This window comes from Meles meles, chromosome 2 (genome assembly GCF_922984935.1).
Source record: "Meles meles chromosome 2, mMelMel3.1 paternal haplotype, whole genome shotgun sequence".
NCBI lineage: Eukaryota > Metazoa > Chordata > Mammalia > Carnivora > Mustelidae > Meles > Meles meles.
In genome coordinates, this window is record NC_060067.1 from 4,281,009 (window position 1) to 4,297,655 (window position 16,647).

At 43.9% G+C, this 16,647-nt stretch overlaps 1 protein-coding gene across 3 annotated transcripts in view; it reads right to left on the reverse strand.

The window, feature by feature from the left end:
- Positions 1-204: 204 nt before the first annotated feature.
- The window catches only part of ANXA3 (annexin A3), a 53,912-nt gene continuing 37,469 nt past the window's right edge, over positions 205-16,647 (reverse strand). For 2 of the 3 annotated variants that reach the window (XM_045997753.1, XM_045997752.1), the window contains exons 7-13: positions 16,275-16,354; positions 13,171-13,227; positions 12,643-12,736; positions 11,170-11,265; positions 9,754-9,812; positions 8,234-8,356; positions 207-1,101 (exon numbers count right to left, since the gene is read on the reverse strand). In XM_045997753.1, coding sequence (XP_045853709.1) covers positions 1,042-1,101; positions 8,234-8,356; positions 9,754-9,812; positions 11,170-11,265; positions 12,643-12,736; positions 13,171-13,227; positions 16,275-16,354 — 569 coding nt within the window. In that variant the 3' untranslated portion in view covers positions 207-1,041. Of the gene's footprint in view, positions 1,102-8,233; positions 8,357-9,753; positions 9,813-11,169; positions 11,266-12,642; positions 12,737-13,170; positions 13,228-16,274; positions 16,355-16,647 lie in introns of all 3 variants that reach the window. The other variant, XM_045997755.1, reaches the window with a different exon arrangement.

Here is a 16,647-nt window from a genome sequence, read left to right on the forward strand (position 1 = left end):
GACAAGAAACTGCAACGGGCCAGGGCTACCTTGTACGTCACACGTCAGTCAACACGCTTCGTCTTGGGTCACTGGCGAAGATAACAGGAGGGCTTTTTTTTTTTTTTTGGTTTTTTAAATTCATTTGACAGACAGAGATCACAAGTAGGCAGAGAAGCAGGCAGAGAGAGAGGAAGGGAGGCAGGCTCCCCACTGAGCAGAGAGCCCGATGCGATGCGGGGCTCCATCCCAGGATCCTGGGACCATGACCTGAGCTGAAGGCAGAGGCCTTAACCCACTGAGTCACCCAGGCGCCCCCAGGAGGGCTTTTTTAAAAATGCAAACTTATTTTAGATCAAAAGCAACCTTAGAGAATCGATGCTACATACCCATTCTGGGAAAGTAGCATTTAGCATGAAACGACCAGAGTTCGTGCTTGCCGTGCTGACGGGAGGTGGTTAGACTCATGGCTGAGCAGATGGCTTTGGAGGGCTGAGCTCTTCTCCCGCCACGCCACGCCTGGAGCGTGATCACAGCTCGAGAGAGCGGGCCAGGATCCCACGCGGCCTCATTCTAGTCTTTTCTTAGAGATAAATGCGATTAATAAGGGCATAGATAAAGCAGCTACAGCTTTTATAATGAAAATGAGTTTTAAAATATCATTGATTGCTGGAGACGAGGCACAACACAAATGTTGGCATTTGCTGAAAACAAAGACACATTTCCTTCCACAAAGGCAACAACTTTTATTGACTCTGATGACACATTTAGTGTGTTAGAATTCTACAAAGATTCTCGCTTCCTAGGCAGAAAAAGAGTACGTGTTGTATTAGCAGATCCTTCAGGCCATTTAAAACTTTCGTGTATGAATTACTACGTGATGCTGAGGTGCTCTGCGGTCATCACTGTTTGCTGTTATTACGGAACAACGGAAACGTCGCTTAGGAAAACGGTCTGCTGCGTACACTTGCTTATACTTTTCATGCTCTGAGAAGGGAGTGAGTAGAGCTGTTGGAAAGGCCCATCGTGGGCACAGTGACCTTCGGAGATGAGCTTCCTGACTCAGTCGTCTCCTCCACAGATCTTTAAGAGTGTGACTTCATAGTATCCTGAAGTATCCGACTGCAAGGAACAGGAGAGGACAGATGGAGCGTAAATAACCAGCCACCAAGACGAAATCAAACCCCACGGCTCTAGGGGATTCACTGGGGTGAGACTCGTGACCCGGATCATTCAGGAAAATGCACCTGGAACTCCGTCATCCTCAGACCTGAGGGTAATTACGTTCTAGCCTAGCCTCCTCTTCACAATATGTAATGTTCAAATTCTTCCTCATCCACCCCAATTAAATCTCAATTTGGGTTTAAAAAAATAAGATTGCATCAATTACATAACACTACATAATGTTACTTTCCCAACAAAAGTTTTAAAACTGGTCATTTTAATAATATTTATCAAACACTTGCTCTTCTCAGAGTTAACGACTTTAATCTTACAACCCTTATAACTCTACGTGGTAGGTAACTTAAGTATGTCCATTTAATGAGAAAAACAGAGTTTAGGAGACTTGCTCCATGTCCTTTAGAGAATAAGCAGCAGAGGTAGGATTCAAAGCCAGAGAGCCTGATGCCTTAACGCCACGCTCCCTCGCCTGACTTAGGAAACTGGAACAGACTACATTCCCAGAGAGGATTCGTCTCAGTCCCTCTCCCCGAAGCGAGCCAAAATCTAGCGTGGTTCACAACAGAGGGAGACTGAGGCTTCATGTACAAAGATGCCATATTTGCTGTGCAAAACAGGTAAAACTTTCACAGGGCACTGGAGGGAAAACTTGGCTTTTACTCTAGACTGCCTAACACACTCCGTTATTCTTATTTTATTCACGGCAACTCAAAGAGTGAGCACTTCTTCTCGCTTCAGTTTCACATCAGGATAAATACGAGAGTTAGCAGGAATGCAAGGACGCAACGAAGAAGGGTCATTGAGAGAAGAGGTTAGGAGGCGCTTTCATAATGAGATGCAAAAGGCATGAATATACATTCTCCTGTTCTATCCAGAGTGTAGTTCTTCCTCGGCTGGTTTTTCTGAGTCTTGCTCTGGCATGTGTTATAACCTTCTGAACCGCTGAAAAACCAGCGATGCTCTGTGTATCAAAGCAGCTCCTGTTAGCCATCTCTGACCAAGCTGCAAACGATTTCTCGTGGTTCTACCCGTTAGGCAAGAAAATTCAGCCAAGTAGCTCAACAGAGCTCTATCTAAATTCTGATCCACTGCTGACGCCAAACGAAGTCCATCCTTTCTCCTATCTCTATGCCTTTATGTCTTCTAGTAAAAGAGCTATTCTCTTTATATGGCATTTTAGACATTTGATTATCATGAGAAAGTCAATGTAGTTTCATAACCTTTGAATATAAATTATGTCTTCCTAATTAGGTCATATTAATTGCTCTCAAGAAACCAATTGTCGGGACACCTGAGTGGCTCAGTTGGTTAAGCGGCTGCCTTCGGCTCAGGTCATGATCCCAGCGTCCTGGGATCAAGTCCCATATCAGGCTCCTTGCTCGGCAGGGAGCCTGCCTCTCCCTCTGCCTCTGCCTGCCTCTCTGCCTACTTGTGATCTTTCTCTCTCTGTCTCTCTCTCTGACAAATAAATAAATAAAATCTTTTAAAAAAAAACAACAACAATTGTCTCTGTTGGCATAGTTTTAACAGCGCTACTTGCCATCCTCTCTTCTCCCAACCTTGATCCCATCTTTTATCCTCTACGTTTAAGCCATCCTGCCAATTATTTCTTTGCAGTGTTTTTTAAGTTATTCCTTTTTCCATTCTGACCATGACAAGTCAACTCTAAGCTTGCACCTCTTGTCGCTAGTTTCCTTGGTTCTAGATTCGTCAACTGTATTCTCCACGGTGTTCATTCTTACTGCTTTGTGAATCAAGTCCAAGGGCCACCATGTCCATCAAGCCCTTAGCTTTCCTGTAAGTGGTGCTGGCTTTTTCTTCTTCCTCTCTGGCATCCTTACCTTTGTATTTTTTGCAGGCTCATCTTCAGCTTTCCAGTCATCAATTGTGAGTAATGCTTAAACCTCAATTTTAAACTTTCTTCTCTTCTCAATCTGGATTTTCTCCATAGGGATTTTCATTCATGTCCAACTACTCAGTAACATAATTGATTCTGGAAGTATATCTCATGCCACAAACTTCCGACCCAACAATTCTACTGATATGTTTCGAAGACATCTCTAGCTCAATGAATACAAAACCAAACTCATGAACTTTCTCCCTCACTCCCAAAAAAGAAAAAGAAAACAAAAACGAAAGCCCAAAGCCTGACCTTGCAGAGGATGGCACCACTATCTGATCCCAAGTTAGAAACCTTGGAGTCACCCCTGACCCCTGCCCTTTCTTGTTCCTTGCAGCAAGATAGCGCATCAAGTCCTCTAAGTTTTAATTCCTAAATGTCTTTTGAGTCTTTATTCTTTGCTCTCTTTGCTTTAGTACTTTGCATTACCCAGTCACAGCCCCTCCAGTATGACTAATAAAATAACCCAGCACCCCCAAATCTCCTTTCTTATAATCCAATTCATTGCCTGTAGTTACAGGAGCCTTTAAAAAATGTACTTCTGGGTCACCTGGGTGGCTCAGTGGGTTAAGCCTCTGCCTTCGGCTCAGGTCATGATCTCAGGGTCCTGGGATCGAGTCCCACATCGGGCTCTCTGCTCAGCAGGGAGCCTGCTTCCCCCCCCCGCCCCCCGCCTGCCTCTCTGCCTACCTGTGATCTCTTTCTGTCAAGTAAATAAATAAAATCTTTAAAAAAAAATAAATAAATAAAAATGTACTTTTGATCATGACACTACACACTTAAAATGAAAACTCTCCAGTATTTTGGGGGAAAAGACAAAATCCTTAAACACTGCCCAAATGGTCCTGGGTGATCCGGTCCCTCCGGCCTTATTTTTCATCATGTTTCCTTACCATGAGGTTTTTCCACTGTAATTCCTTCTCCTTTTGTTAGTATGCTCTACTGACTTCCCAACCCTACAACCCCTGTCTGTTCTTTCTCGATCTGAATCATAACTTCCTCATAGAAGCTTTTCCTATAGGTCAGATCCTTCTGTCATACGGTCTAACAGCACAATATCTCTTTCCTTTACATTTAACATAGTTGTAATTTTACATTCATCTGTAATTCCATAAGGGCAGGAAACTCCCCCCCCCCCCCTTTGCTTGTAACTGAACTCTGAGCCAGGCACATAATATGCATTCAGCAAAATTTTTAACTGAATGAATGAAACACAAATTCTGGGATTGCCAAACTCTCTTTCAACTAAATTCATCTCACCATTTGGATCTTGTTTTTCAGCATTCCCCAAGGCAGACCCCCTAATCGATCAAGAGCCTTACTACTTCTTTCCGCCCTTCCTTACCATATGCACATTCCCGAAGCATTCACCCGAGTCCCTGCTGAGCAACATAGCCCCTGTCCTCAGCAGGCACTCAACACGAGCTTTGTAAACCTGAAAGGCAGGATCAAGACCCATTTGCCCAAGAAACATTCCCCATCTAATCCCAAACTTCTTTACTCTCAATCCCTAGGGTAGTGTCTTCTGTACTCTACACAATCTAGTATTTCATCTGTGCTGTCTCATATTATCTTCTGTTTTATTTATGCTCCCCTCAAATCTCCACACAGACTAGGAATTGGGGATGGCCACGTTTTCCATTAAAGACCCTGGAATTGTACCATTTATTAAATAGCCACTTAATTTCTTTGCTCAATGAAAACTACCAAGGAAATGTAATTTCATCCAAATTTTGTATTAATATCTTACTATTAGATAGTAAGAGATACATTTGTTTTTCACCTGCCTTCTCCCTCTCCCCAGTCATCGCCTAGGGAAGGTGTTAGTGAATGGAGAATGTCTAAAGTATGGGCAGAAGGCAGAGGAAGACAGAACCAAAGGTCAGGTGCTGTACTGGAACTCTGGTTCTCGAATCATGGAAATTTAAGCATCAAAAAGATCCTATTCATCAGTACTGAAATGCAATGACATTATTTAATATTTTATACTTAATAATGTACATTTGTTTGTTTGTTTTGCAATGTGATTTGTGCTTTTGTTGTTTAAAAATTTTTTCCCTGCTTCCAGGTCACAAAGGTAATTCTTGCTTTTTCTTGATTAACTTTCTAATTTTATCTTTTATAGCTTGGTTTTTAGTTCATCTCCAGTTTACCAGTGATGTAGTATCCAGTTTTATTCTTTGCTATGGAGTCAACCAGGTTTCCCAATACATTTTTACTAAATAATCTGTCCTTCCTCTACTGATTTGTGATGCCCCCTCTAGCCTGTGAGTTTCCACAAATAACTGGTTTGTCTCTGAGGTCTCCATTCTGTTCCATTGATTCATGTGTTTGTTCTCATTCCAAAATGACACTTAACACGATTAATAATTGCTTTGTATCATGTCAGTCTCTAGTAGACCGAGCCCTTTCCCTACTTTTATGCCTTGTTATTTAAAGTTGATTAGTCATGAATCTTCATTCCTTCATATAAATGTAAAGTAACTTAATCAAGTTCCTCAAAGAAACCCAGCTAGAATGTTGACTGAAATTGCATTTGATTCATAGCTTATTCGGAGGAATAAGTGACACCTTTATAATATCCTGTCACATCACTCAAGTGCGTATCCACTATCTCTCCATTCACTGACATGTGTTACAGCGTTGGTAACAGTCTTAACATCTTCTCCATAGAGTTACGTAGTCTTGGTCAAGTGAATTCCTGGATAATTTACAGTTTTTCACTTCTATTTTGAATGGTATCTTAATTTTGATATACAGTGTAAGAGATACTATTAATTTTTACAGGTTGATTTTTATCAGTGATTTTTATTAGTGATGATAATCTAATTCCTGTTGATTTTTCTAGAAAGATGATTTTATTTACTGAAAAGAATGAAAGCTTCAACTCTTCTGTTTCAATCTTTACACATTTTTTTTCTTCCTTTCCAGTACTACCTAGGACCTTAGTTCTCTGTAAGATAGTATTAAGGTATATTAGTCGTAGTGGTAGTATAGTATTTATCAGTATGGTTGGGGGCATTATTGTTCTGGTCCCTATTTCAAAGGAACTGCATTTACGTTTCTCCACTGAGTATAATAAGTCTGCATTTGCTATAATATATTGGTATGGAAGCTTCACCAATTTAAAAAGGTTTGCTTCTATTCTTTTTTTTTAATATTTTATTTATTTATTTGACAGAGATCACAAGTAGGCAGAGAGACAGGCAGAGAGAGAGAGGGAGAAGCAGGCTCCCTGCTGAGCAAAGAGCCCGATGTGGGACTCAGTCCCAGGACCCTGGATTATAAGGGCCGAAGGCAGAGGCTTAACCCACTGAGCCACCCAGGCACCCAGGTTTGCTTCTATTCTTAATTTGGTGACATGTTTTTTTTTTAATCATAAATAGGTATTGATCCTTTTCAAAAGCTTTTCTGCAAAGATTGAAATAATTATATAATTACTTTTACATGTGTGGAATGTGGGCAATCACATTAATTAATTTTCTGATGCTGAGCCATCCTTTTATTCCTGGGCTAAGCCTCACTTGATTTTTCATGTGTTATTTTTTTTAATAAACTGGTATATTGATTTAATATTTTATTCTTTGCTATCTGTGTTCATAAATGAAATGAATTTGCAATTTTTTTAATCCTCTGTCTTTGGAATCAAGATTACACTAAATTCATGGAATTAACTAGGCAGGTTTCCTTTTTTCTATTTTCTGATCCAGTCTGTATAGATAGGAATATCAGTTCCTTGAAAGTTTGGTGAAGTTCACCTGTGAGTCTATCTGAGCCTGGGATTTGGGGGAGAAAGGTCTTTGACTTCCTTTTTCATTTGTTTCATGCTTATAGATCTAGCTCAAGCTCTCTGGGTTTTTTTCCAAATCCAACCTTAACATTTCATTTTTAAAACATGCACATTAGGTGATAGAAATGAAAAAACCTCATGTAATTTTAAATTACAAACTGAATTCTTTAGCAATGGATGTTTCTTTTCTATCAAGGCATGCATAGCTTAGATGTGTCCTAATATAGTAAGCCTCAGTTAGCCAGGAGGAGAGAGAACTAATGGTTAATTTAATTTTCTAATTTGCTGAGGGTGAACTGAAGGCCTGTGCTTCAACCTTGTTACCGGCAATCTTTATAAAATGTATGAGTCTACTTTTCTGCCTTCGAAAGTACAATATGGTTAATGTTATTAAATCTTCCTGCGTTGATTGAAACTATTGTAATGTGTCAGAATCGATTCCAATTGCATTGAGCGGGAGCTGATGAAATCCTCGCTAAGCCCTGGGTGCAGTCCGAGGGCTGCCTCTCTGAGTAAGTTTCTGATTTCAACGTAAGCATGTATGTCTCCTGCTAAGATTTAGTGTAAAAACAAAAGCTCTGGCTGAAAGAAAAAAAGGATTTGCTTTGGTGAATGAATCTAGTTGATTCAGTGACGTGCAGACGGAGATGGCTGCTAATGTTTACCGAGATTACAAGTGTATTTACGTCTGCCTCAGCAACCCCACCGACCCACGAGAATTTATCCCTTAGGTACGCTTGTACCTTATGGAACTGTGTATGCGTATCACAACACTGTTTATAACAGCAAGAAACCGGAAACATCTCTTGACATGGCAGGTGCAAATATATAAGTAACGGAATGATACGCCGCTGTTAAAAGAACGAGAAAGTCCCTGTAAACTGTAAACTGAAATAAGACATGCTCCAAAGTACAGAACCATCCATATGCTGAGTAAAACAAGAGGAAATCGGACTCTGCTGAAACTAACGTGACATTGTATGTCAACCAGACCTGTGGTAAAAATAGGAAATTTTAAACGTGTATTTTCCTTTCCTTCTCTTGTCTTCAAGAAAAGCTGAAATAAATAAAAATACTGTCAATATCAAAAACAGGTAAATGACTTGCAAGTACAATGCACAAAAGAAGAACAGTTAATGACCACGAAACCTGAAAAAAAAATGTTGAGTGTCTATTATGTGCCTGGGATTTTAGAGCTAAAAATAATCACCATCTTTAGGAGACATTTTGTTATCACTATTTTAAACTCAGAAAACACATTTATGCACTGACAGGGAGAGAGAAAACTCAGTCACATATCTCTGCGTTTTAAGGATTAGACAAGAAAGAGGATGCGTGGAGAAAGACAAAATGTATTCTGCTTTTTTTAACAGGAGACTTACTTTAATTGCCGAGTATAGGGAATAGCCATAATGCTTCTTAAACTCCGCTCGAATGTCCAAAAGGTCCATTTCTGATCTGGAAACCATGATTCGGTTCAGAGTGAACTCATCGGTTCCAGCACCCTGCGAAGAAACACAGGTGTCCACAGGACGAACCTCACGGGTCACAAGACAACATACAGATCTGCACTTATGGGAAACAGACGACGGCGCACAAAACATTCAGCCACAGGGACTCTTCTTCACTCACTTGTCATCAGACTTCATCATTCATGCACTTACTCCATGCCACCACATGCCAAATGCTGAAACCAGAGATGAGAGAGCCACGCCTTCAGTTTTGTGAGGGACGTACTACGCAATCCAAGGCGTGGGGTATTGAGTCCTGTGGGAGTGTACACTAGGAGGGCCTAAAGCAGATCAAGGATGAGGAAGGGCCTGCCTGAGAAAGCAGTTATGTGACCTGTGGCCAAAGATGCCAAAAAGGAAGGAGGAAGGACCTACTGCACACCGGACACCGCTCCGCGCACTGAGCGTCCCGCAGCCAACGGCTCCAATTCTACCTCGGATGCATGGATCTTACATTGTCACAGATGGAGAGGGACCAGAAGGAAAACCAACACGTTGGTTATATAAACAGTAACAAGAACCATGGAGGGGAGTGTGACTGAAAGGAAGCCAATCCTCCTGTTCAGTCAGGAAAGACCCCTCTCGCCCGGTGACCTGAGAGATGAGAAGCCAGCCAGAGGTCGACCTGGAGGAGGTCCATCCCAGGCAGAGAGGACAACACATGCAAAGACTCCGCTGTGGGAAGACAGGTGGCATAGTCAAGGGCAGAGAGAAGGTCCAGGTGGCCGAGGCATAGAGAACAAGGATGGGTGCGGGGAACGGGGTAACTCCAGAGAGTCGGGCGAGGCTAGTTCCTGTCGGGGCTGGTCACTGAGTGACTGAACACGGGACAAGGAGCAGCCCTCGGTGGGGGATGAGGTGGGGGACGTGATGCCTTCACTTTGGACACAACTTTGAAGGCACATGGGGACTTCCGCAGGAACTGTCCAGTAAAGACACAGGAGTAAGCATCTTCTAATGTGCCAGGCTCAGGGCCACGGCCTGGAGATAGAAAAGAGCTGGAAAAACGCCTGTACTCAGGGACCTCACCATTGAGCAGCAGCAACAGACAGGAAAGCGCAGGATTTCTATGGCCCAAAAGGCTGCTGACTCAACTTGGCTGATTTTAAGAAAGACGCTGGAGAGGCCACTGGGCTGCAGGGGTGAGGCTAGAGGTCTGGGGTTCTAAACCAAGTTTTACTGCCTTCGGGGACTGTGAGGTAGGGGAGATAATTTAGTCAACGCCTCACTGTACCTGTCTCTAGAATGCTTCGGACACTCACTGTCAACCTCCGAGACAAAAGAGGACACCTCCAGGGAGGGAAGGGACACGAAATGCCATCAGTATGACGCACACTTTTTCTATTCTCCTGGAGGGAGACTGAGAATGTGCATGAGATTTGCAGACTCACCTTTAAAGCCTGATGAAGTCTTTCAGCCAAAAAGGCAGGCGTGTTTCTGGCACAATGAACTGTTACAAAGAGGAAAGTAAAGTTCAGTTTCATTGAATAGAAATTGAGTTCATCTACGGTAATACGCTTTTTTAAAAGATTCTTTGCGTAACCATACCATTCGACCCCCTCAGGACGGCTGGCTTTTATTTAGGATGGAGCGGTGAATGCTTCACCTGAATTTCAAAGGCTTATCACGTGGTGTTCACATGGAACTTCAGCGCAGTCGTTATCTTTAGTCAGGGGAAAACCGAATTACCTGCCCAGGAAGCTCCCGCCCCGGCTGGCTCATCTCCAGCTCCCAGACGCACCAACACCTACGCTTATACTGGTAACTCCCTAGGGTGGATGCTTGCCGGATTCCCAGCGTCTCTGACTGCTGATAAAGAACCTGGGCCTGGGGCGCCTGGGTGGCTCAGTGGATTCAGCCGCTGCCTTCGGCTCGGGTCATGATCTCAAGGTCCTGGGATGGAGCCCCGCGTCGGGCTCTCCGCTCCGCGGGGAGCCTGCTTCCTCTCTCTGCCTGCCTCTCTGCCTAGTGATCTCTCTCTCTGTCAAATAAATAAATAAAATATTTAAAAAAAAAAAAAAAAGAACCTGGGCGTGGAGACTGCAGAGCCCTCCTGGGGCGACCGATTGGCTTATATAACGGTGTTTGTGTCAGCCTGTTAATCCACAGCTCCAGGACCAGCTTCGGTCTGTGCCGGACTCTGTTCGAAACTCCCGGTTAGCTTGGCCAAGACGGGGGAGACCTAGAGTTCCGACCTAGGCTCGGCTTTGAGAGGCTACGGATATCTGCCCCAAATAGCCAAAGAGGGTCAATTACTAAATTTAGTAAATTACTCAATGACTCTATTTTCAAAAAGCCTCAGTAAAAATGCCAATAGAAATGTAATGTTTGGGGGCGCCTGGGTGGCTCAGTTGTTAATTGTCTGCCTTTGGCTCAGGTCATGATTCCAGGGTCCTGGAATTGAGCCCCGCATCCGGCTCCCTGCTCTAGGGGAAGCCTGCTTCTTCCTCTCCCACTCCCCCTGCTTGTGTTCCCTCTCTCACTGTCTCTCCGTCAAATAAATAAATAAAATCTTATTAAAAAAAAAAAAGAAATGTAATATTTTCATCTCTCCGAGAATTTACTAATCTAAGCACGGTGACAAAACAATACAAAGTTAAAAGGCAAAGTAAAACCTAAAAAGATAACTTCTTCATGCATCCATTTAACGACATTTGTGGGGCGTATCGTGTGCCCTGGGGACTGGCCTAGGAGCTATGGGAGCCTAAGGAGGGATCGGTCTGGATTCCTACCAGAAAGGAGGGAACCTTCATGTTGATTTAAAACAAGTGCAAAGTAACTCAGTTTATATGCACTGAAGAGCTTACCTATGGCCAGAAGCAGGTCTTCAAAATGCCCAGACAGTTCTCCTTTTATGCTGTCCTCAATGTCCTTCTGGCTAATGTTTCTGTATTCATCAAATGCTAAAAAGCAGCACCACAAAAGAATATTTAAGGCACTCCTGCTGACCATACTTGAATATATGCCAGTTTTTAATTCGATATACAGCAAATCAAGTTAAGCGTCAAACTCAAGAATCCTTCTTTAAACCATCAAAATCAGAGCATGGAAGTTTTGTTTGGTTCTTGGTTTGTTTTTTTTTAAAGTCATCTACAATAAAACCCAAACCTCACAGGCCATTTCCTTCAATCATCTTCCTCTCTCCTCCCCTCCCCCTCCCAGGTGGATGGAATTTAAAACAGCTTGAAAGGTTAAATTAAAAATAATTTATCTAGTAAGGTGGGCTACTTGGAAATTCTAGGAGCGCTTGGGAAACAATAGTGTGGTCCTTGGTCAAATAAGTTTTATCAGCTTATGCAGATTTCTTTCTGCTGAGTAAATCATTCCCTAGAGCAGCATGGCCTACTCACGCTTGCCAGAGGTAACGTCCCGATCAGTTTTTGTCCAAAAGCAAAACCTATAGGCCACCAAGTATACAGGTATATTTTGTAAGCAAGTAAATTTTTCCCTAAGAAATTCTGAAAAATCTTTGGAGAGAAATCGGGGATTGTTTGGTTTTTACTTTGCAAATAAAGGTACTTATAAAGCAACTATAATACACTATTACTAGTATTTTATAAAATAACTGACATTTAATGCCAAGATTAAGGAAGGGCAATCTCAGAACTAAAAAGTCATGGTAATAACCTTGTGTCTCCTCATTTTTCCACGGACTCAGCATAAGCCTAGTCACGCGCTGTGGTCGCTCTTGACCGTGCCTGGGAGCCACAGCGGGATGCTCACGGCCGATGGAGTTCTGGGCTTCTGGGTGCTCTTGCTTCCAGAAGGTTTCGGGAGACACATGAGGGAGGAGGTGTCTCCTTAGCAGTCTCATGTAACAGTTGATCTGACCGAAAGAACTATGCCGCCTTTCTCCCCTTTACGTCACATCCTTATGAACACTTTAACAGACACCTGCCGTGCCTGTTATTTCTGGAAAGTGCTCACTAGGGAAAAGATGTGTTGGAAGCCCTGCCTTCAGGCTCCTCCACACCACCGGACTGTTCCTCTCCGCGCTTACCCCAGAGGGCTCCCCCTTTCCTTCTCCCTGTTGCCCCCTCCCAGCTGTTACCTGTCAGTCTCTGCCTACTGTACTCAGCCTCCAGGGAAGACAAGAGTTGGGTCAGTTCTGCCTTGAGCTGGAACACAGCTCCCCACGTTTTCTCCTGAATTGCTTATATATATACAAGGAGAAGGGCCTTTGCAATTTTTACTTCCTTTTCTAGAATTTTGTATATTAAACCTCAAAACATTTGCAAATACAACGCAAAGCCAAAAAGGATTTTCACGTGAGCGCGTACTCAGTTTCAGTTGAGGAAAACTCCTTAAACACAGGATCTCGGTGAATTTGTCTTCATCCGTGCCCCATCGGTTCTCCCCAGCATTATAGAGAATCTATTGGACGAGAAGGAAGACTTAGAGTGGTATTATGGACACAATCTCTCTCTCTCTGTCTCTCAGACAAGAAGACTTAGAACGTTATTATGGACACACTCTCCCTCTCATTCTCTCTCTCTCCTGGCAGGGGGTTGGTGGAATGAGAAGAATGGGAGGTTTACTGGGTTGTCGAGGTCAGGAGATAATCTCTTACCCAAGCCCCTGTTGGCGGACTGGGATCGGAGAGTCAGGGAGGCTGGAGCCAGTAGAAGAAGAACCAGCACCGGGGGTGGGGGGTGGGGAGGGAGAGCCAGGGGAGGGCGATGCCCAGCCTTCAGGCTTCTCCTCCAGACAGGACAGGAGAGGTCAGCCTCCGTCGGCGCCACGCGAACGAAAGGGCGGTCGAGGGGGAGAAGGGTTACGGGAGATGTCGCCTTCGCTCTACTACTGACCTGGGCATCCTTCTTGGCCAGCAGCTCGTCTACTTTCAGACTTTCATCTCTTCTGCCCTGCACGGGGAAGACGAAAACAAAGGCAACACTTCTAAAGACGAGAGAGTCTAACCCTCAGTTTTCTGGTCTGCAGGGCATTTTAGAGGCTTTTCTCCAGGGGAGGCCACGCAGCACAGAGGAGTCAGGCGCTCGGCTCCTGTTCTCGCTCTGCTGCTCACTAGCCCTGAAATGTGTAGCCAATCACACAATTTTCTGAGCCTCAGTCTCTTCCTCTGAAAAGTCAAAGATCTTAAGGGGATGAAAAGATAAGCCACGGACTGAGAAAAAATATTTGCAAACACATACCTAATACGGCACTTATATCCAAAATACATAAAGAGCTCATACTCACTTAAAGCAATGAAAACCTAATTAAAAATGGGCAAGAGATCCACATGGACATCAGATAAATAGCTCGCGAGAAAGTACGCGAAAAGATGCTCACTGTCCTATGTCATTAGGGAATTGAAAATTAAAAAGGCAAAAAACAAAACAAAACAAAACAAACGAGAAAATACCACTACATGCCTATTAGAATGGCTAAAATCCCAAACCCTGACAACACTAAATGCTGCCAAGGATCTGGAACAACAGGGACTGTCATTCTTTGATGGCAGAAATGCATCCATAAAGCCACTTTGGAAGAGAGTTGGGCCACTTCTTACAAAACCGACCACACTTTACCCATAACCCAGCAATGGTGCTCCTTGACATTCACCCATGTGAGCTGAAAACTTGAGTCCACGTAAAACCCATACCGGAATGTTAGCAGAGGCTTTTATCCCTCATCCCCAAAACTTGCTAGAAACCGGGGCGCCTGGGTGGCTCAGTGGATTAAGCCGCTGCCTTCGGCTCAGGTCATGATCTCGGGGTCCTGGGATCGAGCCCCGCATCGGGCTGTCTGCTCTGCAGGGAGCCTGCTTCCTCCTCTCTCTCTGCCTGCCTCTCTGCCTACTTGTGATCTCTCTGTCAAAATAAATAAATAAAATCTTTAAAAAAAAAAAAACTTGCTAGAAACCAAGATGCCCTTCAACGGGTGAAACGCATGGTGGTGCAGCCATACAATGGGACAGGATTCAGTGATGAATAGGAAAAGAGCCCCCAAGCCCGGAGAGACACGTGGCATATCAGCAAATGTAAGAAGCCAGTCTGAAGGGGCAGCGTGCCGTATGGCTCCCACCATGAGACGTTCTAGAAAAGCTGAAACAATAGAGACAGCAGAAAGCTTAGTGACTGCGGGGCTGTGAAGGGAGGAAGAAAGCACGAAGAAGGGAGAAGGGATTTTAGGGCAGTGACACCATGCTGGGCGACACTGTAATGCTGGATACGTGACGTCATACGTTCCTCCAAACCCATGTGACACCTGACGTAGCCCAGGACTCTGGTTAATCACCACGTGTCAGCGTTCGTTCGCCAACTACAACACGCCGCACAGATGCAAGATGTTCCCAACTGGGTCACTGGGAGGGGCGTACGGGAGCTCTCTATACTTGCTGCCCCACTTTTCTGGAAATCTAAACAGATTTTGACACTATTAAAAATAAGGTCTAATAAAACACAAACCCTCGAAGCTTGCCACCAGCTCTCATGCTAAGGGCTCTGCGGCCAAGTGTGCTTGTGTGTCCTGGTCACGCAGCACATTACAGAGAGACGGGAGAGAGGAAAGGGGGGATTGCCCGAATCATTTTGAAAATTTTACATGATTCGTGTTTGGCTATAATATTTTTAAAATGCATTCATTCCCACTTTTAGACATTAGGTCCTGGATGCCTGTCTTATTTCCATATGATTTCTCTGATTTTCTACCCCAGGGCTGTTGCTCCTCTGCGGCTAGATGGCGTTCTTGTTCTGGTTCGTCGTGCGCTCCGCTCCGGTGAGAAGGGGGCTGCGTCTCATTGGTTCTGCTACAAACCATCGCGTTTTATTTGCCAAGTACTGCACACACCCGCTCTCTCACTGTTTTAATTTTACTGATGTGAAAACAAAGTTGTTTTTTATCTTAAAGATTTTATTTATTTGACAGACAGAGATCACAAGCAGGCAGAGAGACAGGCAGAGGGAGAGGAAGAAGCAGGCTCCCTGTTGAGCAGAGAGCCCAATGCGGGGCTCCATCCCAGGATCCTGGGATCATGACCTGAGCCGAAGGCAGAGGCTTTAACCCACTGAGCCACCCAGGCACCCCGAAAACAAAGTTTTTATGGCTGAACATAGCTTGTCCAAATAAAACTATAGGCAGAGCAGAAGCCCGGGGGTCCCAGTTTTTTGGACTCGAAACACCTGCCCTGAAGCTGTACTGCTCACTGTCTTCTGGCTATTGTGTGCTCGAGCATGTGTGTGCAAATGGGTGTGCAGTCATGCTCAGAGACTTCTGGGAGCATATGTTCACAACGTCTCACAGATTTGGGCTTATAGGCCCCATCTTTAAGGTTTTCACTGTTTGAAGTAACTGCAGCCATCACAAGGACAAATTGTTTCCTGTGGGATCGTGGCTCACTTGAACAACTACTGTCTCCAGCCCAGGCTGAGGCCAGTGTCGGGATTTTCTCCCGTATATGGAGCTGTGCACATCAGCTGAAAGAGGCCAGCGGGATAGGGCTGAGATCACATCCTCCCTCCCACACACCGCTGGTGGCACCTCACGCTTGACCTTGCCACCTGTACTATGAAGTCTTGAACCTCCACAGAAGAGAGAGCCAGGTGTGGCCTCATCTGGTCCTACACTGATGAACGGTTTAGCAACTCTTCCAAAGGGGCAGAGAGAAAGTTGCAGCAAATTGTTTTTCTGTTTGTTTTTATTTGTGCAACTCTTTTTTTTTTAATCCAGAGACTGATATACCCATCTCTGAAGATAATTTTCCTGTATTGAGCTTCTGACTTAATTTAAATGCCGACAAGAGAAAAATAGATTCTTTGGAGTCCAGAAATGAAAATGTAAAATGAACAAATTATTTCACGAGGAAAACTGCAGCCTCCGTGTCTCCGTTTGGTTATTTTTAAACTCCCTAAAAATGATTATTGAGCACACAGCTTACCAGGCAGCTAAGCAGGAGAAAATAAAAACTTACATCTGCCAAAGTCAACAGAGCTTTCCGGAAATCACCAGAGGTTTCAGAACTAATGTCGTCTCCGAGACTCTTCTTATATACTGAAACCAAATAAGAATAAAGCAGGTCTTGACAAACTGAAAAAACACTATTACAAAACAGAGAAAAGCTTAAATGTCAACACTGACAAGGAAGGAGTAGGTGAGAAAATAAATCCTGCCTCTTTTTTCTAACTTCCCGGTGCTCCTCTGATAGGGAAACTTTCTTCTTGTAACAATTACCGTAGTGTGTGTTGTGGCAGATACAAAAGAACAGAAAGAATTGCCATGAAAAAGCTACGGGGGTGGGGGGTGGGGCAAGGTGCTAGTTTGTCTTCTGATCACCATTTCATTCT